The sequence below is a fragment of the Rhinatrema bivittatum genome, chromosome 4 (assembly GCF_901001135.1).
Source record: "Rhinatrema bivittatum chromosome 4, aRhiBiv1.1, whole genome shotgun sequence".
NCBI classification, from domain to species: Eukaryota; Metazoa; Chordata; class Amphibia; order Gymnophiona; family Rhinatrematidae; genus Rhinatrema; species Rhinatrema bivittatum.
In genome coordinates, this window is record NC_042618.1 from 132918981 (window position 1) to 132946261 (window position 27281).

At 47.0% G+C, this 27281-nt stretch overlaps 1 protein-coding gene across 2 annotated transcripts in view; it reads right to left on the minus strand.

Annotated features, from left to right (window-relative positions):
- ZFYVE26 (zinc finger FYVE-type containing 26) overlaps positions 1–27281 on the minus strand; it is a 269914-nt gene that overhangs the window by 229331 nt on the left and 13302 nt on the right. For both annotated transcript variants that reach the window (XM_029598857.1, XM_029598858.1), the window contains exons 5-6: positions 13726–13856; positions 1471–1635 (exon numbers count right to left, since the gene is read on the minus strand). In XM_029598857.1, coding sequence (XP_029454717.1) covers positions 1471–1635; positions 13726–13856 — 296 coding nt within the window. The remainder of the gene's footprint in view (positions 1–1470; positions 1636–13725; positions 13857–27281) is intronic.

A 27281-nucleotide genomic window follows, 5' to 3' on the forward strand; every position in this document is an offset into this window, starting at 1 on the left:
AGATAACAGAGCAGTTAGTAACATTCATTTTCTCTGAATGTTACTTAGCTTTAGATCCTGAGCCATTGCTGAATGGGAGTCTCAGGATCTAAAGCTAAGTAACATTCAGAGACAATAATATTGCAAAAGTGCCATCTCGATGGCTTTTGAGTTCTAAAAGATAAATTGGTGAACTGTTCCTTTTCTTTGAACTTTTCACATTTTTAAAAATAAATTCTGGATATATAAAAAAAAGTTTTTTTGATAAAAATAATAAAAAGGTATATAGGGTGGATGGTGGTGTTCATGATTAAAAATAACAAGGGATACTGGGATGGTGCCCTGACATTTTATGAAACATCACCTTATGCTCTTTAAAAATTTTTTGGTGGAAACTTTTTTTTGTGTGAAAAGTTGGTTTGAAGTGGATCGTTAAATCAGTGACCATTTTTTTTGAAAGAGGTTAATGACAAAATAAAATCAAAATAAAGTGATTATAAAAAACAAGTGGCAAAGAAAGAAGTAAACATATGCAAAGACTCTCAGGTGAGGGAGTTAGTTCTCTCCCTGAACCATGTTTTGGAAAATTTGATGCATTTCTCAAAACAAGCATTCAGATGTACAGAAGAAAAGGATATAGCTAACGGAGACATGGGAGGGAAAGGGACACAGGGAAAGAATCCTGAAATTTCAGCCACCCTCCTAATTGTAAGAAAAGTTTGTACTACATTATTGCAGCTATCGTCTTTGCTACACTTGTATATTGCTTTTACTGTAGTGCTTTCTGGAGCATAATTTAGCATTACTAATAAAACCACTGCTTATCCTGGCATCTACAGTTGTGCTAACTCATGGTGCAAGTGTGAAAGTGCTTTTGAGTAGCAGTTCACATCAGGAAGGAAACCTGCTGGATACTGGCTTCGTGTTTTGGGTAGCAGGGAGGTGCCTGCAAGACACCAGTTTTGTGTCTGCGGTAGTGGATCTTGCCAGGGAAGCTGCCTGGCGGATACTGTCCTTGTATCTTACCACACACAGAGTGAATCTATAACACTGTCCCCAGCTAAACTTTCATGTATTTCTTTCCAGTGAACCTCTCAAGTAGTCTCATGGATCCAGGTTGGGGACCAATTCTTTAGAATATATATACTGAATAATTCTTCTACTGAAAATACATAGGTACTTTCAAGCAAACAGAGGCTAAAAAGAAAATGTTGCCACATGCTGAGCAAGGTTGGTGAGCGAGGGTCGCACTAGTGGCACAGCTTATTCTCAGGCTACTGACACAATGCTGAAGGCTAAGTATGGAAGGAGGTGGAGATAAAGAGGTATAACAGGAAAGACAGACGTATCAGTCTGGTAATATTGAAAAGTTTTTAAATGGACTGGAGTGTGCATAGAGACTGACATGCAGCACACAGCTCTGGCATAAAATATACAGCTATCTGAAAGGCCTTACAGCAACTTACGGAAAATGCCTTCTATCATACTTACCTTATCTTGATGAAGAGTGCATAATAAGAATTTTGCAGATTCTAAGCTCTGGCAGTGAGTCCAGCCAAGCAACAGTAAGAGCCGGCTAAGAGGTTTAAATTCATTTTTCAGGAGGTTTCTTAAAGCAGAGAAATCCTCCTTCTTCATTAAGGCAATTGCCGTTACCTACAATGCACAAAACGACCATCAGAGGAAGTATGCAACATCAGGAAATTATACCATGAAAACCCTACAAAAAAATGCATAAAGCAGCAGTAACAAACTGTTTCAATAGAATGCAGTCAATAACAAAAATAAATCTGTAACTTATTTTTAAAATTTCTATTCATTCCTTAAATGAAAGTTTGCAACTTCTTGATGCTTAGCAGTACCCCCATTTCAGAAGGAAGTAAACCAGGTAGAGGCTGATCGTCCAATTCTGTTTCCCAAACTCCAATGTGTATCAAGATTCTTGTAAAACAGCTGGTTAATGACCTTGACAGTAGACTTTTACAAATCAGGTGTACATGCCATCCAGAAAGTAAGGACAAATTAAGATCAAGAAATGAAGTCAGGCCTGGATTTAGGCATAGACAGCTGCATCTGGTGCCAAATTTTGATAGGCGCCAGAGCATTGCCAATGCTGCTGCCCATCTAAGCCTACAAAACTCTTTTCTTCTTCTAGGTCCCACCTCCGCTGCAGCGAGAATGTCTCTCAAATGCAGAGTTTTTGGCCCTGGCGCATATTCACTCACAGCAGGTCCTGTGGTGCTCCAACCCCTAGCCTGGGTTGCTCTGATAACAGAAAGCCCATGTTATATAGCAGGTGTGGAGAATGCATGTGCTGGTGCAATAGGCCCCAAGTTTGTCTTGGGGACATTCTTGCTTTAGCGGACAGGACCTGGAGGTAAGGGGAGAGAGTAAGACCTGTGCAAAGGCTCTGCACCCTCTGATTTTGGGGGGGGGGGGGGGGGGAGCAGAAACTCTCCTCCCCATGATTTCTGGAGGTTTGGGGGACTTCCTCCCACTGATCATTTCTTTGGGAGGAGGGAAACTAACTGCCCCTCAACTTGTACCCTTAAGACTTCTGGGGGTTTCCTCCAGAGCCTATCGGATCCTAAATTACACATGCCGCCTTAAATGAAGTATTAGTCATATCTGGAGCAGATATTCAAGTCTATTAGGTATGGATTATCTTCCCTTATAATATTCACTGTAGGTCAGCGCGAGATGAAGTCATCTTTTGGAAGCACTGCTACTTCCTCAAGTGAGGACTAATGCATAACAGGAGTATAGCTCACAGAGTGTCAGGTGAGCAATATAGTTTATTACAGGGCTTCAGAAACCCAGTCCTGGGGAGTCATCAACCAGGTTTACATTTCACTAAATCCATAATGAGTCATCATGAGTTTTAATTATATACAGCTAATCTAAATCTAGATTAATTTATATTTGTTTCAATTTCCACTTTACCACCAGCCCAAAGTGGGTACAGAAAAATCAACCAAAATGACAGTTATAACCAATAACAAACAAACAATCACCACAACTCCAGGGTTTATCAAGCGAAAGTGAAACCTTCCCTGTCTCCATCTGCTGGCAGGGGTGAATAAACCCAGGAGTCTGGACTGATCCAGGTACGTTCAGGGAATCCCTATTTTGTGCCAACAATGGAGAAGGAAGTGAAGGGTCCAGGCTCAGAGTGGTATCCCTCCAGTGCATTAATTTAAAATTGAAAGATGGGAGGGGAGGCCAGGTGATTATGGCTCCAATTATGTGGGGGGGGGGGGGGGGGGCGCGGCTCAGGATCAGGCCTAAAGGCCCAAACCTTTTTTTTTTTTTTTTACACTCTTTTCTTTTGCTGCTACTTAACCAGATATATTTAAAAGTATCTGGTTAAGCTACAATGTATCCAGCCACACATGCCTGGATAACTTTAAACCTGCTTTAAGGTATGCCTAAAACTACCCAGCTAATTTAGCCAGATACAAATGAAAATCAGCTAAGTTAGCTGGCTATCTTAAGCCAGCCTAGAAAGCTTCTTTATTAAGCTAGATTTTCGCTGGATAATGATATATCCAGCTACAATCTAGCTGGATAAATGCCCCAATATTCAAAACACCGCCATTTATTTAGATAACTTGAGAATTATCCAGGTAAACGGCTGAATATTGACCACAAAAAGTCTGGATTGCATGTGTCTTAATACCCTTCGACTCAATACTTGGTAGAAGCCCCTTTTGCAGCAGTATTTTTATTTATTTTATATTCCAACTTTCAGACACTTCAAAGCAGATTACAATCAGGTACTGTGGGTATTTCTCTGTCCCCAGAGGACTCCAATCTAACAGGGTCATTCATCAAATTGCAATGGGCCGTTATGGCGGTATAACATGCAATAGCGCCATAACACACGCGATAAACAGCGCATCGTGATTTGGAAATTCAAATTAAGGGAAGGGGAGGAGTTTGGGCAGGGTTAAGGAAATTTAGAGGCCCGTAGAGCTGCGGGCGATAATATATCATGTATTAATCGCCTGCATTAGCACCGAAAATAGCTACAGCTATTTCAATGGCGCTACGGGGGAGATAGTGTGCAGCATTGCTGCAATTGTGGCGGACAAAAAACACACCACCGCGATGCAGCTACCTGCTCACTATTGCCCCGCAATCATTTTGCTATAATTATAGCGAAATGATGAGTCCAGGCCTCAGTTTGTACCTTAAGGCAATGAAGGGTGAAGTGACTTGCTCAAGGTCACAGACACGAGTCATTTAGGATCAACGTCTACCAACTTTCCACAGCAAGATGGTGTAGTTTTTGCCCATTCTTCTTGGCAGAAGAGCTCATGCTGTCCGACGTTTGCTGGGGGATCATCCATGGACTGCAAGTCCTGCCCTAGATTTTCTATTGGATTCAGATCTGAGCTTTATCTGGGCTGCTCAAAGGAAAATTAGTTTCTTACCTGATAATTTTCGTTCCTGTTGTACCAAGGATCAGTCCAGGACACCTGGGTTGTGACTCTGCACCAGTAGATGGAGACAGACTAAAACTTGTGGGCGGAGCATATATGCCCCTGTGCCAGTCACAGCCCCTCAGTCATACGTAATGTCAAAGTAGAAAAGCCATAAGGCAACCATAGCTAACCATACAAACTTGCTATTTAAACGGAAAAAAATTCCAACACCCCTACAGGAACCAGACTCTCCAACCGGGAGAACGAATAAACAAGGGGTCAGCGCACTGAAAACAATAATGAGCGGACTCTCCGTTACTATAGCGCAGCACTGTGGGCGGGATCCTGGACTGATCCTTGGTACTACAGGAACGAAAATTATCAGGTAAGAAACTAATTTTCCTTTCCCTGTACGTACCAGGATCAGTCCAGGACACCTGGGATGTACCAGAGCTAACTTACCAAGGGTGGGAAGCAGAGAGTCCCGCTCGGAGTACCCTCTCTCCAAAACCCCCAGCTTCAGGAGCTTGAACATCCAACCGGTAATGTTTAATGAAGGTATGCAACGACTTCCAGGTAGCCGCCCTGCAAATCTCTTGAGGCGACACCTGAGTAGATTCCGCCCAAGACGCAGCGTGAGACCGCGTCGAATGAGCCCGAAGACCCACCGGCGGCGATTTTCCGCACAGAATGTACGCGGAACCAATGGCTTCCTTGAGCCAACGGGCAATGGTTGTGCGGGACGCCACAGAACCTTTCTTTGGGCCCGAAGTCAACACAAACAGATGATCCGTCACCCGAAACGGGTTGGTAACCTCAAGATAGCGAAGAAGGGACCTCCGCACATCTAGCTTTCTCAAGTCTCTCGTTTTCGGGTCCGAAGACTCCCCAACCGCGAAAGCGGGGAGTTCAATCGATTGATTCAAATGGAAAGGCGACACGACCTTAGGAAGAAAGGAAGGAACCGTCCGCAAGGAAACCCCGGAATCGGAGATGCGCAAGAAGGGCTCCCTACAGGACAATGCCTGTAATTCCGAAACACGACGGGCCGACGCAATCGCCACCAGGAATACAGTTTTTAACGTGAGATCCTTGAGCGTAGAACGTTTCAGGGGCTCAAACGGCGCGGAACATAAGGCAGAGAGCACCCAGTTGAGGTTCCAAGACGGGCAAGGGAGGCGCAAAGGAGGACGGAGGTGTTTAGCCCCCCGAAGAAAACGGGAGATATCCGGGTGAAGAGCCAGAGAGACTCCCCGGACCTTACCTCGCAAACACCCAAGCGCCGCACCTTGAACCCGAAGGGAATTGCACACTAAGCCTTTGGCGAGCCCCGCCTGGAGAAACGCCAAAATATCGGAAATAGAAGCGGAAGTGGGATCCAGACCCCGCTCCACGCACCATTCCTCAAAGACGACCCAGACCCGAACATAAGCTAGGGATGTAGACTGCTTTCTGGATCTCAGCAACGTAGCAACGACCGCATCAGAGTAGCCTTTTCTTTTCAAGCGATACCTCTCAAAAGCCATGCCGCGAGACAGAAGTGATCCGCATCCTCCAAACAGACGGGGCCCTGCCGAAGAAGCCCCGCGAACCCCTGAAGTCGAAGGGGTGCAGCCACCGACAACTGGACTAAGTCCGCAAACCAGGGATGGCGCGGCCACTCCGGCGCCACCATGATCACGTTGGACCGGTGCAATTCTATGCGCCGCAGAATCTTGCCGATCATGGGCCACGGTGGGAACACATACAGAAGCACTCCCGCCGCCCAGGGAAGCACCAACGCATCGACTCCCTCTGCGCCCCTTTCGCGACGTCGACTGTAAAATCTCGGAGCCTTTGCGTTGTGCCACGTGGCCATCAGATCCATGTGGGGCGTTCCCCAAGTCTTGCAGATGAAGAGAAACGCCTCGTCCGCCAGCTCCCACTCTCCGGGATCCAGGCGGTGACGGCTGAGAAAATCCGCCTGTACGTTGTCGACTCCTGCGATGTGGGACGCAGCGAGATGGCTGAGATGCCGCTCTGCCCAGAGCATCAAGAGCCGCGCCTCCTCCGCCACTAGAGGACTTCTTGTCCCGCCCTGGCGATTGATGTAAGCCACGGTGGTAGCGTTGTCCGACAATACCCGGACCGCCCGTCCGCGTACTAGGGGTAGAAAGGCATGCAGCGCCAGAAGGACCGCTCTGGTCTCCAGCCGGTTGATAGACCACCGGGTCTGCGACTCTGACCACAGACCCTGAACCGACTTCCCTTGGCCCACTGCCCCCCAGCCGGAAAGACTGGCATCCGTGGACACCACCGTCCAGTCGGGCACCATAAGGGACACGCCACAGGAGAGATGTGTGGAATCCAGCCACCAGCTCAGGCTGGATCGCGCCTTCCCCTCGAGAGGTAGAGGTAGATAGAACTCCTCTGAAACTGGTTTCCAGCAGGAAAGCAATGAGGACTGCAGCGGCCGTAGATGAGCGAACGCCCAAGGGACTAACGCCAGCGTGGATGCCATAGATCCCAGAACCGTCAGGTAATCGCAGACTCGTGGCCGGTGTAGCGACAGAAGACGTAGTACCTGAGACTGCAGTTTGCATATTCGTTCCTGAGAGAGAATCACCTTGCCTCGTTTCGTGTCGAAAAGGGCTCCAAGATACTCCAAGGACTGAGAAGGTTCGAGATGACTCTTGTTGTAGTTGACCACCCAGCCCAGGGACTGCAAGAGCTGTAACACCCTGGCCACCGCCTGCCGACACAGACTCTGAGACTTCGCCCGGATCAGCCAATCGTCGAGGTAAGGGTGAACCAGCAGGCCTTCCCGTCGCAACTGCGCCGCTACGACCACCATCACTTTCGTGAATGTCAGAGGCGCTGTTGCCAGGCCGAACGGGAGCGCCCGGAACTGGAAGTGCCTGCCCAGAATGCAAAACCGCAGGAACTGCTGATACGCTGGATGGATGCCCACATGAAGGTTTGCTTCTGTGAGATCTAGGGACGCCAGGAATTCGCCGGGGCGCACTGACGCGATCACGGAACGAATGGTTTCCATCTTGAAATGAGGGACCCGAAGGCATCTGTTGACTCCCTTCAGATCCAGAATGGGGCGGAAAGAGCCGTCTTTCTTGGGGACTATGAAGTAAATGGAGTAACGGCCCTTGCCGTACTGATCGGCCGGAACCGGAGAGATGGCTCCCAAGCTTTCTAGTCTTTGGATGGTGTCTAGCACCGCCGCCTTCTTCTTGGGATCCTTGCAGGGTGAGACCAGAAATTTGTCCGCTGGGATGCGAGCAAAATCTAACTCGTAGCCGTGTCTTATCACGTCGAGGACCCACTGATCCGACGTCATGCTGGCCCATTCCTCGAGGAAGAAGGAGAGACGCGCCCCCACGTTTGGAACAACGTGCCGAGGACGCGAGGAGGGATGGGCCGGCCGAACTTCATTGTGAAGGCTTGGACCCCGCACCAGACGGAGCCCCTCCTTGCCGGCCAAAACGTTTGCCCCGAAAGGACTGCTGCCACTGAACGTTCCGCGAGGACGACGGTCTATACGTGGGTCCAGAGGATCTTTGCGGTCTGGACTTCCTGGGCCCCCGGAACCGGGCTCTTCCTGAGAAGGAAGATCGCGGCCGGGCCCTATCCTCCGGCAGCTTAAACGCTCGATTCTCACCCAGGGAAACCATCAAATCGTCTAACTCCTTGCCGAATAGCAATTTCCCCTTAAATGGCAATGCCCCGAGGTGAGCCTTGGAAGAGCCATCCGCTGCCCAGTTGCGCAGCCAAAGAAGACGCCGCGCCGACACCGCTGCCACCATGGAGCGAGCTGAGGTGCGCAAAAGATCATGGAGAGCATCAGCCCCATAGGCAATGGCCGCCTCCAACCTGTCTGCTTGAGAAGCCTCCTCTGCAGAGAGATCCGCATTCGCCTGAAGGACTTGAGCCCAGCGCAGACTAGCCCGCATAGCAAAATTCATGCAAATGGCGGCCCGCACTCCTAGGGCAGAAACCTCGAAAATCTTTTTGAGTTGAACCTCCAACTTCCGGTCTTGAATATCCCGGAGGGCTGTTGCTCCCGTGACCGGGATGGTAGACCTCTTCGTGACAGCGGACACCGCCGAATCCACCTTTGGAAGCCGGAGGAGCTCCAGCGCGTCCTCCGGCAAAGGGTAAAGCTTGTCCATGGCTTTGCTGACCTTCAGACCCAACTCCTGAGTATCCCATTCCTTGAAGAGGATATCCGTGGCCGAAAAATGAAAAGGAAAAGCGACCGCCGGCCCTGTGAGCCCGAGCAGAACGGGATCCATATTTGCCTCCTGACGGACCACCACCGGAGGGGCTTCAATCCCCAACTCCTGGAGAATGGCCGGGATAAGCGGCGACAGTTCCTCCCTACGGAACAAACGCACCACCTTGGGGTCATCCCCATCGACGGCCTGTGCTCCTTTCCCTGTACTGGGCTGCGCGGAGCCATCTGACGCTGCCGTCCCGGCCCGGGCTCCTCAGAGGCCTCCGTGTCCGCCCCAGCGGATTCTTCGGACTCCGAGTCCTGCGGCACCCCTCGCGGAAGCCGCTTGCTCCGGTCCGCGCCCTGGGCGACCTTCGCCGCCCTCCTGGCCGGCTTCTTCTTCGGCGGGGACCGGTGGACGCGCGCGAGGCGTCCCCCCGGCTGTGCTTACTTCGCCTATATCGGAGCACCTTGCGCAGCAAAAGCACCAAAACCTCTGAGAACTCGCCTGAATCCGAGGAATCGTTTTCCGAAGTCCCCCGGGACCGGGGCCCCTCCGAGGGGCCCTCCCCCGCCGCACCCCGCTGCGGGGATAGCTCAGGGGGCAAGACCGAGGCCCCCCACCGTCTCGCGCGAGACAAGATGGCCACCACTCCCGCAGAAATCGGGAAAGGATCAGAAGGCCTGTCAGGGGCTCCCCCCACCTGCGACGGCGATCGTGCCACCCGGGAACGGGCCCCCCGAGGTGCCCCCGATGATCCCTCGTCTCCCGGGACGCAGTCCGAGTAAAGGCCGTCCCGGGAGAGACGCGCGCGCGCGCCGAGCCGCAGGCCCTGCACTGCGAGCCGCGCGGCATGGCTGAAACCGCGGGAAAGAAAAGTACACGCCGAAAAACAATGAGGGACGCTGAAAAAAATTAGAAAATCACCGCGGCAGACAACGGCAACCTCCCCCCTGCCGACGATGCCCCCCCCTTGAGCGGAACGGAGCGCAACGCCAGGAAACGGAGAGCAGACAGAAAATAAAAATAAAACACTGTTTTTGTTTTTTTTTTTTACAGAAAAAAACGCTGTCCCTGGTACTGAAAAGCCCTATGTCCTGCAGGGGTGAGTGAACCGGGCTCCCCGGTGTCACCCCTGACGCTGCTACTAGACCAGCCGGGTCCTCGACCCTAGCAGCGGCCTCAACCTGGGGAGGGTAGTCCCCTCAGGACCTCTCAACTCCCCAGGGAGGCAGGGCAACCGGGACTAAACTAAACAATTAAACAAACCTCAATTTGCAGAAAAAAACCCAAATAGGCCTAATAGAAAATAAAAGCCAAAAGCGAACCTGACAACAAAAGCAGAATCAGGCCCGACAGGGCTGTGACCAGACCTGCACCACCTACTGGAGACAGAGTAAGACTGAGGGGCTGTGACTGGCACAGGGGCATATATGCTCCGCCCACAAGTTTTAGTCTGTCTCCATCTACTGGTGCGGAGTCACAACCCAGGTGTCCTGGACTGATCCTGGTACGTACAGGGAAGAACATTTACTTTCTTCTTGCTGAGCCACTCCATTGTTGCTTTTGCTTTGTGCTTAGGATCATCATCCTGCTGAAAGGTAAACCTTCTCCCCAGATTCACAGCAAACTGGAATAGGTTCTTTTAGGATCTGCCTGTGTTTTTTGCACCATCTTTCCCTCAAACGTCATAAGCCTCCCTTGCTTTGCAGCAGCAAGGACTTCCCACAATGTAACGCTGCCTCCTCCATGCTTTTCTGCAGGAATGGTATTAGCAGGGCGACGTGCTGTGTTTGTTTTATGCCAGATATTTTGTATAGCAGAGTCCAGCGTTACACTTTGGTCTATCAGGCCACAAAACCGTCTCCCACATGCTTGCAGTGTCCCTTAAGGTTTCTTTGCAAACACTACACAGCATGCCATATGACTTTTCTTTAGCAGTGGCTTTCTTCTTGCCACCCTCCCATACAGACCATGTATGTGGAATAATCTGGAAGCTCTTAAACAGTCAACACTTTCCCCAGTCTCAGTCACAGACCTTTGTAGTTCTTTTAATATAACCTTAAGCCTCACAGTCAGCTTTCACAGCTGTTTCCTTATCCCAAGGCAACTGATTTTGGAAGTACGGCATGATCCTGGCAGCGTCTTGGTGGTGCCGAACTATTTCCACTTTACAATGATGGAGCTGACAGTGCCCCGAGGGACATTCAAATTTTCCTTTAACCCTGTCTTCAATCTGTACCTTTGAATAATTTTATCCAGGAGTTTTTCAGGAACTCTTTGTTCAGTATGGTGGAAGTCCCTTTTGCTTCAAATTCACTGTGGCATAGCCGAGCAACTGCAGCTTGCCAGAGGACACACACACACACACAGGTCTTTGGCTCTTCTTAGATAAAACTATTTTCCACATAAACTGCCCACTTTCAGCAGTAGTCACAATCAGCATTAACCTTCAGGACAGAGACATATCAGAAGCTGCCTTCTCTTGGAGATCCAGGGCATCTCTGTTCCCCTCTGGGCCTATGCCCCTATTCCTGCTCTCAGGGGACCCGCCCACAGAGCTACCTGTATATCTAACTTTTAAGGTGGTACCAATAATAGTGCACAAGTGGTGAATAGCCCAACAGAAAAAGTGTATACCTTTTTATATAATTTAAAAAACAAACAAACCTTAAAAATGTATCATTAATGAAGCAGTATTACTCATTTCACAACACTGCATTATGCAGAAAGGAATCACCCTCACCACTTTTAAGGTGGACCATGCCAGTATTGTTTAAGGAGGATTTTTAAGCACACTCCACCACCTTCATTTTGTTCAACAGAAACAGTTTGATTCTTCACCCAGAAGTATTCAAATAAGCTCAACTACAGTGATAAAACAAAAGTGGGCTTTATCATGGAACTTAAGGCAATTTTTTGAACCAGAACTAATTTGGATTTGCTATGACAAAGGATGTCAAGACTTAGGTAATTAATCAAGGCTTTGGGGGGGGGGGGGGGGGGGGGGGGTCTTAAATTACTTTTGCAATATTTCTATAATTGTTCTTTCATGATAAAAGTATGCTGTGCAGATCAGTGAAAATTACCTCTACACCTCAATTCACAAGAAAATCTTAAATCCTTTAAAAAGGAACTTAAAGAATGGCTACTCTCACAGTCTTGAGGAACAAAAGAAGAAGGAGACCGGAGGTCCTTCAAAGGTGCTTTATTAGTTGCCCGACTCTAGGCCTGAGTTTCGCCTGTAAAGGCTGCTTCAGGGGCTTTTATAGATATCTCTAACGAATTTAGAGATATATTCTTCAATGCAAAAAGATGTTTATTCATCCATCAATCGGAAATTCCTCGATTGTGATCAAAAGCAGTTTAAAATTCAACCCTTTAAAAGTCACAAGAACTTTCGTATTACTTACTGCGCGTCTGGGATCAGATAAAATTTAAACAAAAAACATGTTTTTTGTTTAAATTTTATCTGATCCCAGACGCGCAGTAAGTAATACGAAAGTTCTTGTGACTTTTAAAGGGTTGAATTTTAAACTGCTTTTGATCACAATCGAGGAATTTCCGATTGATGGATGAATAAACATCTTTTTGCATTGAAGAATATATCTCTAAATTCGTTAGAGATATCTATAAAAGCCCCTGAAGCAGCCTTTACAGGCGAAACTCAGGCCTAGAGTCGGGCAACTAATAAAGCACCTTTGAAGGACCTCCGGTCTCCTTCTTCTTTTGTTCCTCACGGCTTTTCTTGACCGCCTTCCTCTTTGTTTTTTGTACTCTCACAGTCTTACAATGACTGTTCACCCAATGATAACAGAGCATAAATCCTTTTTCATATCCACCTCTCGCCCCCTTTTTATTCCAACAATCCTTCTGACTCTCGCCCGACTTGCAGAAACCTTCTTTCTCTTTAACGGCTTCAACCGTCAACTTCAAGAACTGCATACATTCTTATCTATTGTTCAATGTACTTGTTAACTTTTACTAAGTTAATACTCTGTTTCTATCTGTTTTAATGTTATGAATTTAAATGTAACTGGTTCGTTGTAATGTAAACCGGAGTGAAGGCATTGTCAGCTGTACCTCGGTATATAAACAAATGCTAAATAAATAAATAAATAAATACTTTAAAGCATTTTTATTTTTAGATATCAGTCTCAGATTCACTTTGACATGACAATTTTACATAATGTCAAAGTAACCATATAGAACGATTAAAAAGGAAAAAGGAGGGAAAATTACAAAAATGGTAAGTCATGTAAAGGTACAGGTCACAGAAAGTACAGCATCAGGTTTTGATGCTGTGAAAATTGTACAAGGGTGTGAGATTTTACAAAGGTACTGTAGATTTCTGAATGTTATTTTATACTTTGGTAATTTTTGTTATGGGATGGATTGATTACTTATTTGGGTGATCTGAATGTGATTTATTATTTATTGTTGTATCAATGTTTTTGCATTTTTTTTGTAAAGTGCTCTGGGGCTGTTGGAAGAAAGGTAGTATAGAAATATCAAATAGAAATTAAAAAGAATTAAAACCCTTGACTCTGGGAAACTCTGGCTCATAGATTAGAGTACAACTGGGACATACTGTGTGTAACCCTGGAAAGGTCACCAATTACACATGGGGGGATGGTCCCCCTCAGAACCTTACAACCCCCAGGAGGCTCTCAGAACTGCTGACAAGGGACTTGTGCTCCTATTAATTTTATTTTTTTCTTAACCTTAAAGAGATAGCTCACCAAAATACAACAAGACCCTGACTAAATCCTACACTACCAAAAGTTTCAATCAGGGATCAGAAGAGACTGTGGGTTTTGCACCTCCACCATCTGCTAGAGACAGAGTAAGACTGAGGGACTGTGGGTGGCAACTTCATATATGTAGCAGGGATGTTTGAGAAAACTTCTCTGTCTCCATCTGCTGGAGGGGAGGCAAAACCCAGGTGTCTGGACTGATCTGGGTACGTACAGGCAATAACTTATTAGTAATAGCTCTAAATGGATTTCATCTGAAATCAAACAGGACTAGGTGTTGTTCCAACTTAATACAGAAGAAAACCCCAAATCTTGTCCCATCCCCCCCCCCCCCCACCCCACATACATACATACCAGAACCTGCTCCAAAAAATGCTTGCCACTGCTCAGGCAATAGAAAAACACTCTTTTCCAAGAACGTATTCGTTCAGGGTCGGAGAACAAAGCCAGCACTGCTCTCTCTGTATCAAATTGCTCAGAGTAAACTAGAACAGAAAGAAGAAAATTAGAAAGGTAGACAATATTTGCTTTCCTGCTCTGAGACAGCAGATATTCCTGCATGTTGGCTTTTTAAGGTTATACCTATTCCAATTAAGTCCCAAGCGAGAGACCTGGGGGTGGTAAACTCCACTCTCTCTACATGCATAGATACAGATTTTAGTTCATGGTTCATTCTTAAAATCACATCATTTGTGTTCATTAAAACCATTTAATTGGTGTGGATTTCCAGCTTGTAACCTAGGCTTTAATTCTTTCATCACTTGATTGTAATTCCCTGACCTTGGGTCAGCCAAAGTCTTCGTTCAAGACGCTACAATTCATAGAAAATTCAGCTGCTTGCCTTGTTTCGTGTTGCCCTCTGCATACCCATATCTCCCCAGTATTAGCTGATTTACACTGATGTCCGGTCTTCTGACGCATTAGGTTTAAAATCCTCGTATTCATTTTTAAATCCCTTAATGGCCTTACATGATGCTGCTTCCCTGAGGTAGAAGTTTACTGTCCTCCTTTAAGCAATTACTGGTGGTACCTTCACATAAACATGTTCAATTAAAGGAATCCAGAGAACAAATCTTTGGAGTTGCTAGGCCCACACTTTGGAATGAGCTCCCAAATCTCTTAAAAGCAGAGAGCCGTGTTATGTTTTAGAAAATTATTGAAGACTTATCTTAACACGCAGCAAAAGCAGGAGACTAAATATCTGCAGGATTTCTTTTGAAGATTGGGTAATTATAGTCATAACCTGTACATGTTACCAGGTTTGCATGGCCCACAGATATTGCTATTATGTTATAACATGATTTTTTTTAGTTTTGTTTTAATTGGAGAAATTACTTACCTGATAATTTTGTTTTCATTCGTATAGACAGATGGACTCAGGACCAATGGGTTCTGTTCCCCTGCCAGCAGATGGATAGGGAGTCGGGTTTCAAAGCCAATGTCACCCTAGATATACCCCTGCAGTGACCTCAGCCCTTCAGTATGCTCTTCTAAAGCCACTGTGGACATACTATCGAAAAAACTTGATTAAAAACACATAACTGTAACTGTACTCTACCAAAGCTAAACACGGAACCCCAGTAAGATTATAGATGCCCTGATCTAGGGACTGGATGATGGCTTACCCATAATGTCTTGGAATCGATATCCACTCCACAGGCAAATCCTTGGCTCTGCTCTTGGGCAGCCGTGGGCGGGATGCTAAGTCCATTTGTCTACACTAAGGAAAACTAAATTATCAGGCAAGTAATTTCTCCATTTCCTAGCGTGTAGCCAGATGGACTCAGGACCAATGGGATGTACAAAAGATACTCCTGATCAGGGAGGGAAGCTGCCTGTGGTCCAGTTAATACAGCCCTTGCAAAGGCTGCATCTTCTCAGGCCTGTACCCCCAGGCGATAGAACCTGGAAAAGGTGTGCAAGGAGGACCACATTGCTGCTTGGTGGATATCGACGGGGGGCAGCAGTCTAATTTCCACCCATGAGACTGCCTGAGCCCTGGTGGAATGAGCTTTAACCTGAGAAGGTAATGGATTTCCTGCCTCCACATAGGCTCCCATAACTACCTCCCTAATCCAGCGAGCTATGGTAGCCCACAAAGCCAGTTCACCCTTCTTCACTTAGAGAATAGCCACTGCTATTAGCAATGGTAACATGGAATAGACTTAGTGTTTGGGTACTTGCCAGGTTCTTATGGCCTGGATTGGCCACTGTTGGAAACAGGATGCTGGGCTTGGTGGACCCTTGGTCTGACCCAGTAGGGCATTTTCTTATGTTCTTATGTTCTTCCTTCCACCGTGAAGGACAAACAGGCGGTCCATTTTTTGGACCATCTCTGAAATTTCCAGATACCGCACCAAAAGTCTACTGACATTCAAATGACAGAGGAGGCGGTATTCCTCTGTATCCCTGTGTCTATCTAGGGAAGGAAATAAAATGGACTGATTCAAATGAAACTCCGAGACTACCTTGGGCAAGAAGGATGGAACAGTACGAAGCTGTAATGCTCCTGGTGTCATCCGGAGGAATGGTTCTCGACATGACAGTCTGCAGTTCAGAGATGTGAAACACCGAGCATATAACCACCAGGAACACCATTTTCAAGGTTAATAAACGCAAGGAAAGACCATGCAGCGCTGAAAGGAAAGCCCTGCCAAAAATTGCAGTACTAAATTAGGATTCCACAAGGGAACCGGCCACCATAGGTATGGCCAAAGGTGCTTCACCCCTTTCAGAAAACAGGCCATGTCCGGATGAGCCAACAGGGAGGTTCCATTCTCCTCACCCCTGAAACAGGAAAGACTTGCTACCTGCACCTTCAAGGAGTTAAAGGCCAAATCTTTATTCAAGCCATCCTGCAAAAATTCCAGAATAAGTTGGATTTTGACTGCCCAAGGGGGGGGGAGGGAGGGACACAGTGTTCTTCGCACCAGACCTCAAATACTCTCTAGACCCGCACATACACTAGGAACTTCCGAGTGGAGTACGGTGGCAATTATCACCGTAGAATATCCTCGCTTCATCAGGTGAGCCCTCTCAAGGGGCAACCGTAAGACAGAATCAAGTTGGTCCCTGGCAGTGGGAGGCGGGGGGTGTCTTCACCAGGAGTCTCCGCATGTCCATATACCATGGACGCCTGGGCCAATCTGAAACTACTAGTAGAACTAACCTCCTGTGGTGCTCATTTCTGCAAATAATCCTGCCCAGCAGGAACCACAGAGGGAAGGCACATAGTAGCTCTTCTTCCGGCCAGGTCTGAACGAGAGCATCAATCCCCAGGGACCATAGATCTCTTCTGTGACTGGGAAACTTCGCATTGTGAGATGCAGCCAGCAAGTCACTGGACGGGAGGGCCCCAGCAATCTATCGGTTGAAAGGCTTCGGCCGCACAACACCCACTCTCCTGGATCCAAACTCTCCCTGCTTAAAAAGTCTGCTCTGGCATTGTCTTTTCCTGCAATGTGTGAAGATGAGATTGCTTGTAGATGTATTTCTGCCCAGTCCATAAGGAGGTCTCTCTCCCGAGACAGCTGCTGGCTCTCAGTTCCTCTCTGGTGGTTAATGTAGGCTATCATCATTGCGTTGTCCGACATTATGTGGACCGCTTGACCCTGGGAGGCCCCAGCGATTTACTATCAGTTGGAAAGCTGTGATCGACAGCGTCCATTCCCCCGGGTCCAGGCTCTCTCTGCTGAGGAAGTCTGCTGAGACGTCGTCTTTTCCTGAGATGTGGGAGGCTGAGATCCCTTGTAGGTTTATCTCCGCCCATGCCATGAGAGGGTCTATCTCCAGAGACACCTGCTGGCTCCTGGTTCCTCCCTGGCGGTTGATGTAGGCAACCGTTGTAGCGTTGTCCGACATTACTCGAATCGCTTTGCCTTGGAGTCTGTGACTGAATCGCAGGCATGCTAGTCTGACTGCTCGAGCTTCCAGGCGGTTTATGTTCCATCCCGTCTCTTCCTTGCTCCATTGTCCCTGGGCCGTCAGTTCATGACAGTGGGCTCCCCACCCTCATAGGCTCGCATCCGTGGTGAGCACGATCCAGTTTGGTGGGGATAGGCTTACTCACTGCTTAAGTGGTCTTCCTGAAGCTGAGAACATACCTCTGCTGGTATTTGGAGGCGAACTGAGTAGTACTGGGACAGTGGGTTCCAGCGTGACAGTAAGGAACCCTGGAGTGGTCGCATGTGAGCCCTTGCCCACGGAACGACCTCCAGGGTTGATGCCATGAGCCTGAGGACTTGAAGATAGTCCCATACCTTGGGGCGTGCATTGGTCATCAATCATCTTAATTGTTCCATCAGCTTCCTTCTCCTCGGGAGAGGGAGGAAGACTTGGTTCTGTTTAGTGTCGAAACAGGGCCCCAGGTACTCTAGAGCCTGCTCTTAACCGTGTTCATGACCCAACCGAGTTTCTGCAGTAGGTTCTTGACTCTGCTGGTCACCTGCCGGCTCTCTTCCGAAGACTTTGCCCTGATCAGCTAGTCGTCCAAGTAAGGGTGTATCAAGATCCCTTCCTTCCTCAGTGCTGCCGCCACGACCACAATAATTTTGGAGAATGTTCTAGGGGCGGTTGGTAGGCCGATGGGTAGCGCTCGGAACTGGTAATGGTGATCCAGTATCGCAAAGCATAGAAAACGCTGGTGATCTTGATGGACTGGAATGTGAAGATAGGCTTCGGAGAGGTCCAGGGAGGTTAGGAACTCTCCTGGTTGTACTGCCATTATTACGGAGCGAAAAGTCTCCATGCAGAAGTGTAGTATCCGCAGATGATGGTTGACATTCTTGATATCCAAGGTGGGTCAGAATGACCCTTCTTACTTGGGAAAGATAAAATAGATGGAATAGCGCCCCGTATTTTGTTGGGGCGTAGGAATCTGAGTTATTGCCTTCAGACTGAGTAGTCTTGTCAGAGTGACTTCCACTGCCAGTCTCTTGGTGTGGGAGTGGCAGGGTGACATAAATTTGTCCCAAGGGATGCTGTGGAACTTCAGAGTAACCTTCTCGAATGATGTTTAGTACCCATTTGTCGCACGTGATCTCGAACCATTGTTGATAGAAGAGGGAAAGTCGACCCCTTATTTCCTCTTCGTGTGGATGGGTCATCCCATTCTCATTGGGGAGTACAGCCCATACCTGCCCCCGGGCCTGTTCCTCTCTTGGTTTGTCGGTTCCGAAAGGGCTGAGACCTTCCTGAGGGATGAGGTGCCTGGAACTGCTGTTCTTTAATAATCTGGTTAATATTGGCACAGAAGTGCTGAGGGGGTCCTTTAATAGGTAAGAACTAGAAGTTTCCTAAGGTGTCCAGTTAAGGCCAGTTTGGGTGTGGCAGAGAAGGTAAATAGTGACCTGGCTGGGCATTGCAGACTACTTGAGGCAGTCCCAGAGAGGTTCCTTCTTCTGTTCCTGTGCAGATAAGACTCTTAAATTTCTTCTGGGGGATAAAAGACTCTTAAATTTCTGGGGTGCTCTTCTGAGGGAAAAAAGAAAAAAACCAAAAAAAAACCCTGCTTGTTTTCTTTCACTATTCTTCTAATTGCTTTGTGCTGCACTAAAATCTGGGCTCTCTGAGCAGTAGAACTTCTGTGTTTTATACCTTTCTCTAGGTCTGTTATTATACAATAATTGTAACTGTTGCTTGCAAACTGTTATTTTTAAGATCCAGTATACCTGCTTTTCTATTATTGTATAGCTGTTCTTTAATAATCTGGTTAATATTGGCACATAAGTGCTGAGGGGGTCCTTTAATAGGTAAGAACTAGAAGTTTCCTAAGGTGTCCAGTTAAGGCCAGTTTGGGTGTGGCAGAGAAGGTAAATAGTGACCTGGCTGGGCATTGCAGACTACTTGAGGCAGTCCCAGAGAGGTTCCTTCTTCTGTTCCTGTGCAGATAAGACTCTTAAATTTCTTCTGGGGGATAAAAGACTCTTAAATTTCTGGGGTGCTCTTCTGAGGGAAAAAAGAAAAAAACCAAAAAAAAACCCTGCTTGTTTTCTTTCACTATTCTTCTAATTGCTTTGTGCTGCACTAAAATCTGGGCTCTCTGAGCAGTAGAACTTCTGTGTTTTATACCTTTCTCTAGGTCTGTTATTATACAATAATTGTAACTGTTGCTTGCAAACTGTTATTTTTAAGATCCAGTATACCTGCTTTTCTATTATTGTATAGCTGTTCTTTAATAATCTGGTTAATATTGGCACAGAAGTGCTGAGGGGGTCCTTTAATAGGTAAGAACTAGAAGTTTCCTAAGGTGTCCAGTTAAGGCCAGTTTGGGTGTGGCAGAGAAGGTAAATAGTGACCTGGCTGGGCATTGCAGACTACTTGAGGCAGTCCCAGAGAGGTTCCTTCTTCTGTTCCTGTGCAGATAAGACTCTTAAATTTCTTCTGGGGGATAAAAGACTCTTAAATTTCTGGGGTGCTCTTCTGAGGGAAAAAAGAAAAAAACCAAAAAAAAACCCTGCTTGTTTTCTTTCACTATTCTTCTAATTGCTTTGTGCTGCACTAAAATCTGGGCTCTCTGAGCAGTAGAACTTCTGTGTTTTATACCTTTCTCTAGGTCTGTTATTATACAATAATTGTAACTGTTGCTTGCAAACTGTTATTTTTAAGATCCAGTATACCTGCTTTTCTATTATTGTATAGCTGTTCTTTAATAATCTGGTTAATATTGGCACATAAGTGCTGAGGGGGTCCTTTAATAGGTAAGAACTAGAAGTTTCCTAAGGTGTCCAGTTAAGGCCAGTTTGGGTGTGGCAGAGAAGGTAAATAGTGACCTGGCTGGGCATTGCAGACTACTTGAGGCAGTCCCAGAGAGGTTCCTTCTTCTGTTCCTGTGCAGATAAGACTCTTAAATTTCTTCTGGGGGATAAAAGACTCTTAAATTTCTGGGGTGCTCTTCTGAGGGAAAAAAGAAAAAAACCAAAAAAAAACCCCTGCTTGTTTTCTTTCACTATTCTTCTAATTGCTTTGTGCTGCACTAAAATCTGGGCTCTCTGAGCAGTAGAACTTCTGTGTTTTATACCTTTCTCTAGGTCTGTTATTATACAATAATTGTAACTGTTGCTTGCAAACTGTTATTTTTAAGATCCAGTATACCTGCTTTTCTATTATTGTATAGCTGTTCTTTAATAATCTGGTTAATATTGGCACAGAAGTGCTGAGGGGGTCCTTTAATAGCTAAAGGACTAATAAAGTTCCAGAAAGTGTCCTGCTTGTCCCAGGTTCAACTGTTTCCCTCGCACCCTACCCCTCTACCCACCCACCCCTGGGATTAGATTACTAATATAGACTGTCTAAATTAGCATTAGCAACAAGATCAATTAGTAAGTTAACAGCTAAGGACATACCAATCCAAAACTTAACCAATATGAGAACTATCCAATGCAACTGTTGTAGTGCCTTTATTCTGAGGGAAAGCATCTGGAGACTTGGAGCTTGCCCGATCTGTGCACAGCTCTCTTCTTTGAAAACGGAGCTGACTGAGGTTAAAGCTCAATTAGCTTCAATTAAAAGAATTACACCCACATTGCATTACTCAGAAAATAATTCCCCAACACCAAAGAATAACCAGGAGTCAAGAAAAAGAAATACAGTAGACTCAGGTAGGATAACACATGTGTCCCACAGTCACCCATTCTTGACAGATGGGAAGCCAACAAGTATACCCCCCCACTCAATCAGTTCATCAAGTAAATCATTAAAAAACAGGATCACAGTGGGCTCTGGTAGAATTAGACCTGTAACAAGGAGAGACACACAGTATCAAATACAACAAGAACATAAAGCCCTCCCTATATTAACTGAAGAAATTCTAGAGAAAAACATTGAGATGGATAACTCTGTCATCAATGGCACAACTGTAAAAGGAACAAGTAAAGTGAATAACAAATCTCAACTAAAGTCTCATAAGGAGTACAGGAAAAGCAATAACCGTAAAGAGAGTACCTGGAAAGCTATGACTACAAATGCTCATAGTTTGGGAAATAAAATCCCAGATCTGCAGGCCCTAATGACAGAGGCAGAACTGGACATCGTTGCTATCACAGAGACATGGTTCACAGAATCTCATGATTGGGATACAGCAATACCAGGCTATAATTTGTTAAGGAAGGACAGAGTGGATAGAAAAGGGGGAGGTGTGGCTCTTTATGTCAGAAATAATATCCAAGCATCTGAGCTGCAAGGAAGTTGGGGCAAGGAAGAAGCACTATGGGTAGACCTAAAAACAGATGATGGAGCATCCATTTATATTGGAGTGGTTTACAGGCCTCCAAACCAAAAGGAAGAGCTGGACAGAGATCTGGTTGAAGACATCCATAAGATAGGTAAGAAAGGGGAAGTGGTGATCATTGGTGACTTTAATATGCCAGATGTAGACTGGAAAATCCCATCTGCAGAATCTAAAAACAGTAGAGCAATACTGGATGCCATGCAAGTATCTTTGTTCAAACAAATGGTATTGGAACCCACGAGAGAAGGAACTATTCTCGACTTAGTGCTCAATAATGGAGAAATCGTCTCTGATGTCAAGGTGGGCGCCCACCTCAGCACCAGTGATCATCAAACGGTATGGTTTAATATCACTAAAAGAATATGGAAAAGGAGCACAAAGACCAGAGTTTTACAGTTCAAAAACACAGACTTTGAGGAAATGGGGAAGTACCTAGAGGAAGAACTAAATGGATGGGAAAATGAGAGAGATGTGGATCAACAGTGGACCAATCTAAAAGGAGCAATCGCCAAGGCAACTGCTCTATATGTTAGAAATGTAAAGAAAAGCAAAAGAAAAATGAAACCTATCTGGTTCTCAAAGGAGGTGGCTGACAAAATTAAAGCTAAAAGAACTGCATACAAGAAATACAAAAGATCCCAAAGGAAGGAGCACAAAGAAGAATATTTGTATCAACTGAGGGAGACAAAGAAATTAATCAAGTTGGCAAAAAGTCAAGCAGAAGAGAGGATTGCCAAGGAGATAAAATATGGTGACAAAACATTTTTCAGATACATCAGCGAAAAGAGAAAGGTCCAAAGTGGTATAGTGAAATTGAAAGATGGAAATGATCAATGTGTGGAGGGAGACGAAGAAATGGCAGAAATATTAAACAAATACTTCAGCTCTGTGTTCACTAAAGAAGACCCTGGAGAAGGACCATCTCTACACAACAAGAAACTGGAGGGAAGCGGAACAGAGGAAAATCCATTTACAGTAGATAATGTATGGGAAGAGCTAAAGAATCTGAAAGTGGACAAAGCCATGGGGCCTGATGGGATTCATCCAAGGATATTGAGGGAGCTCAGAGATGTGCTGGCGGGACCGCTGTGCGACCTGTTCAATAGATCCCTAGAAACGGGAGTGGTGCCGAGTGATTGGAGAAGAGCGGTGGTGGTCCCGCTTCACAAGAGTGGGAACAGAGAGGAGGCTGGTAACTACAGACCGGTTAGCCTCACTTCAGTGGTGGGAAAAGTAATGGAGTCACTGTTGAAAGAGAGAATAGTGAACTATCTACAGTCCGGAGAATTGATGGACCAGAGGCAGCATGGATTCACCAGAGGAAGATCCTGTCAGACAAATCTGATTGACTTTTTTGACTGGGTAACCAAGGAATTGGATAGAGGAAGAGCGCTCGATATCATATACTTGGATTTCAGCAAAGCTTTTGATACGGTTCCGCACAGGAGACTGGTGAATAAAACGAGAAGCTTGGGAGTGAGTGCCGAGGTGGTGACCTGGATTGCAAATTGGTTGACGGACAGAAGACAATGTGTGATGGTAAATGGAACCTTCTCTGAAGAGAGAGCGGTTTTAAGTGGTGTACCGCAAGGATCGGTGTTGGGACCGGTCCTGTTCAATATCTTTGTGAGCGACATTGCGGACGGGATAGAAGGTAAGGTTTGTCTTTTTGCGGATGACACTAAGATCTGCAACAGAGTGGACACGCCGGAAGGAGTGGAGAGAATGAGACGGGATCTAAGGAAACTGGAAAAGTGGTCGAAGATATGGCAGCTGAGATTCAATGCCAAGAAGTGCAAAGTCATGCATATGGGCAGTGGAAATCCAAATGAACTGTATTCAATGGGGGGGGAAAGGCTGATGTGCACAGAGCAGGAGAGGGACCTTGGGGTGATGGTGTCTAATGATCTGAAGTCGGCGAAACAATGCGACAAGGCGATAGCTAAAGCCAGAAGAATGCTGGGCTGCATAGAGAGAGGAATATCGAGTAAGAAAAGGGAAGTGATTATTCCCTTGTACAGGTCCTTGGTGAGGCCTCACCTGGAGTACTGTGTTCAGTTCTGGAGACCGTACCTTCAAAAAGACAAAGACAAGATGGAGGCGGTACAGAGAAGGGCGACCAGGAAGGTGGAGGATCTTCATCGGATGACGTACAAGGAGAGATTGAAGAATCTAAATATGTACACCCTGGAGGAAAGGAGGAGCAGAGGTGATATGATACAGACTTTCAGATACTTGAAAGGTGTTAATGATCAAAAGACAACGACAAACCTTTTCCTAAGGAAAAAAATCAGCAGAACCAGGGGTCACGATTTGAAGCTCCAGGGAGGAAGATTCAGAACCAATGTCAGGAAGTATTTCTTCACGGAGAGGGTGGTGGATGCCTGGAATGCCCTTCCGGAGGATGTGGTGAAGACCAGAACTGTGAAGGACTTCAAAGGGGCGTGGGATAAACACTGTGGGATCCATAAAGTCAAGAGGCTGCCAATGAAGAGTGGGTGACTCGCCAGAATGATGGCTACTGCCTGGAGTCAATACCCTTATTAAATAAACATACACAGGCTTGACTCCAACATCGCTCTAAGCTTCAACAGCAAGAGGAAATGTGGAAAAAAGGATTCACACTCACAAAGAGGGGAGTAGCTGGCTTGTTACGGCGGTTACTACCCCAAATCAAATAAGCCTGATACTTCACTTTCAATGCATATACAGCATAGTTCTCTGATTCAACGGCAGGGGAGAAGAAAAGAGGGTTCGCACTCACAAAGCGGGGAGTAGCTGGCTTGTTACGGCGGTTACTACCCCAAACCAAATGGGCCTGATACTTCACTTTCGATGCACATCCAGCATGGCTCTCTGCTTCAACGGCATGGGAGAAGACTTATACGTCACGCATATCCAGCATAGCTCCCTGCTTCAACGGCAGGGGCGAAGAAAAACAACCAATAAGGGCTAATAACATAGTCTGGGTAAAACAAATAAGCATGGGTGCAGCTTGCTTATTGCGGCGGCTACTACCCCAAACTAATCAAGCTAGATATTTCACTTGGATGCAGCTCCATCACTGCTCTCTACATTAAAGGTGGGGATGGAAGGGAAATAGAACCAAGAGCTAAGAGAAACAGATAAGTATGAGAGAAAATATGTGTGAAGCTTGCTGGGCAGACTAGATGGGCCATTTGGTCTTCTTCTGCCGTCATTTCTATGTTTCTATGTTTCCTGTAGGAGCAAAAGCGTTGAGAGCCTCTGCCCCTAGTTCTTCTCGGGGATGGGCACTGGGATCTTTTACCCCTGTCCTCCGGTAGCCGAGGCACTGGAGATTCACCCCACTTGCTAGCTAACTTCTCCAATTCGCTTCCAAATAAGAGAAATCCTTTAAAAAACATCCTTGTGAGATTCACTTTAGAGGTCGCGTCAGCAGACCGATTCTGCAACCATAACTGTCTTCTGGCTGCCACTACCGAGGCTACTCCTCTGGCTGAGGTACGCACCAGATCGGAGCTTGCATCCATCAGGAAGCTCTGCTGCAGGTTCAATCATTTCACCGGTATATGTTCCTGCATTGTTTGCCTCTCTCAAGAGGAGCAAACAGGAACGTGCCACCAGAGCACAGCAGGAAGCAATCTGCAGTGTCATTGCTGTTGCATCGAAGGCCTGCTTAAGGATGGATTCTAATCGTCTATCCTGAGTATCCTTCAATACAGCCCCTCCCCCTCAACAGGAATGGTTGTTTGCTTTGAGACGGCACAGATCATGGCATCCACTTTCGGAAAACACAGGCCTGCCTTGGTCACTGGTTCCAGAGGGTACAAGGCTTCCAAGGCCCAACCTCCTTTAAAGCTGGCCTCCGGGGCATCACACTCCAGGTCAATCAGTTCCTGGATGGCTTCCATCATTGGGAAGTAGCATGAGGCTTTACGAAGGGACACCAAGATGGGGTCCTTCTTTGGTTCCGCCATAGGGTCCGTGCCTGGGATCCCCAGAGTCTGGGAAACAAGGGCTGGTAATTCATCCCTGTGGAAGAAGCGAAGCATGGTTCTGTATGGTTCCAGGCCTGGAGGGATTTCTCCTTCTTCCAGAGAGCCGCCACCATCATCTGAGGTATCCAGGTCCCCGTCTGGGAAATTCTTGGTTAGGCGAGGCATGACTCGAGGCATCCGAACAGGGCCGGGAGGATCCTGTGCTTCCGGCAGGGGTTGAACCCAGGTCACAGCTGGGGCTGATTGTGCCTGAACGAAAGCATGCAGCCCCTGGAAAACTTCTAGGCAGGAAAAGGTCCCTGGGGTCCATGTTAACCTCAGGGGGAGTCTGAGTAGGGGCCCCTGAGGTGCCCTCTTCGGAGATGCCATTTCAGAGCTGCATCGATCCGGGGTGCTATCGTATGTAGTAGTTCCGGACCCATCCTCCAACAGTGAAGGACCAGGCTTTGGTCCCCCCTGGGCTTCTTCGCAATGATGACACAGGCAGTACTCTAGTTCAGGCTGTGCGGCTCTGATGTGGCAGACTGTGCAAAGAGTGCCTTCTGGGCTTCTTGGATGTTGGTGCCATTGCCTCTATGTCTAGGCACACAGGAATTGTGCTTCAATATGCGCGCAGTTATGAGTGTGAGCACAATGCACGCGTGTAGTTTTAAGCATGGCTGTGCGTATAGTTATACGTGCGGTTGTGCGCTCGTCTAAGTTGAGGGCACACAAGTTGGGTGCATTGACTGACCGGCCTGCCCTGTGCGTACCACCAGACGAGAAGGGAAGATGGCACCGATGCCCCCGCGTATAGCATGGTCTCCACGTGTTCGGACCCCCTGCACCAAACCAGGGCCTAGCCCAACCAAGGCTGCTCAACCTGATCGGTGCTCCCTTTTACCTTGCTGGGTGAATTTGGAATCGGGACGGCATTCTGAGCCCCAGAGACTGGAGACCTTAGTTTAAAGTTTTCCTCTAACGTGGTCTCAGCTCTTACCGATTGCGTGCCAGGATGGTCTCCAGCTGGGGGGGGGGGGGGGGGGGCTTTACCTTCACCGCACTCGGATGTGCACCCACTGCCTTTCAGCCGCTCTAGGCGCTAAGTCTACGCCAGGGTTACCGGCTACCGGGCCAAGGCTCGCCTCTGAGGGATATTGAAATCACCTCAGGAATTCTCAACTGGGGGAGGTACCATTAGGTATCACCGCAGGACAGCGGGGCTCATCTTCTTGAGGTAAATTTTGTCTTCTTGCTGTAATTTCCTAACACTGTGCTAGTGTGGGATAGTGTCCGCATCTGCTAGGAGACGGAGAGATACTGAAGAGCTGAGGTCACTGCAGGGGTACATCTAGGGTGATGTCAGCTTTGAAATCTGACTGTCTCCCATCTGCTAGCAGAAAAGCATATAACCCACTGGTCCTGAGTCCATCTGGCTACATGCTAGGAAAGAAGCAATCTGTAAGATCATTGCTATTACGTCAAAGGCTTGTTTAAGGATAGACTCCAAACGTCTACTGTGCGCATCCTTTATGACCGCTCCTCCCTCGACTGGGATAGTTGTTTGCTTAGAGACAGCGCAGACCAGTGCATCCATTTTAAGGAAACGCAAATGTTCTCTCACTGCTGGATCCAGTGGGTATAGAGCTTCTAATGCCCGGCCCCTTTAAAACTTGCTTCTCAGGCCTAGATGTTTGATGTTCAGGAGTTAGAAACAATCTAAC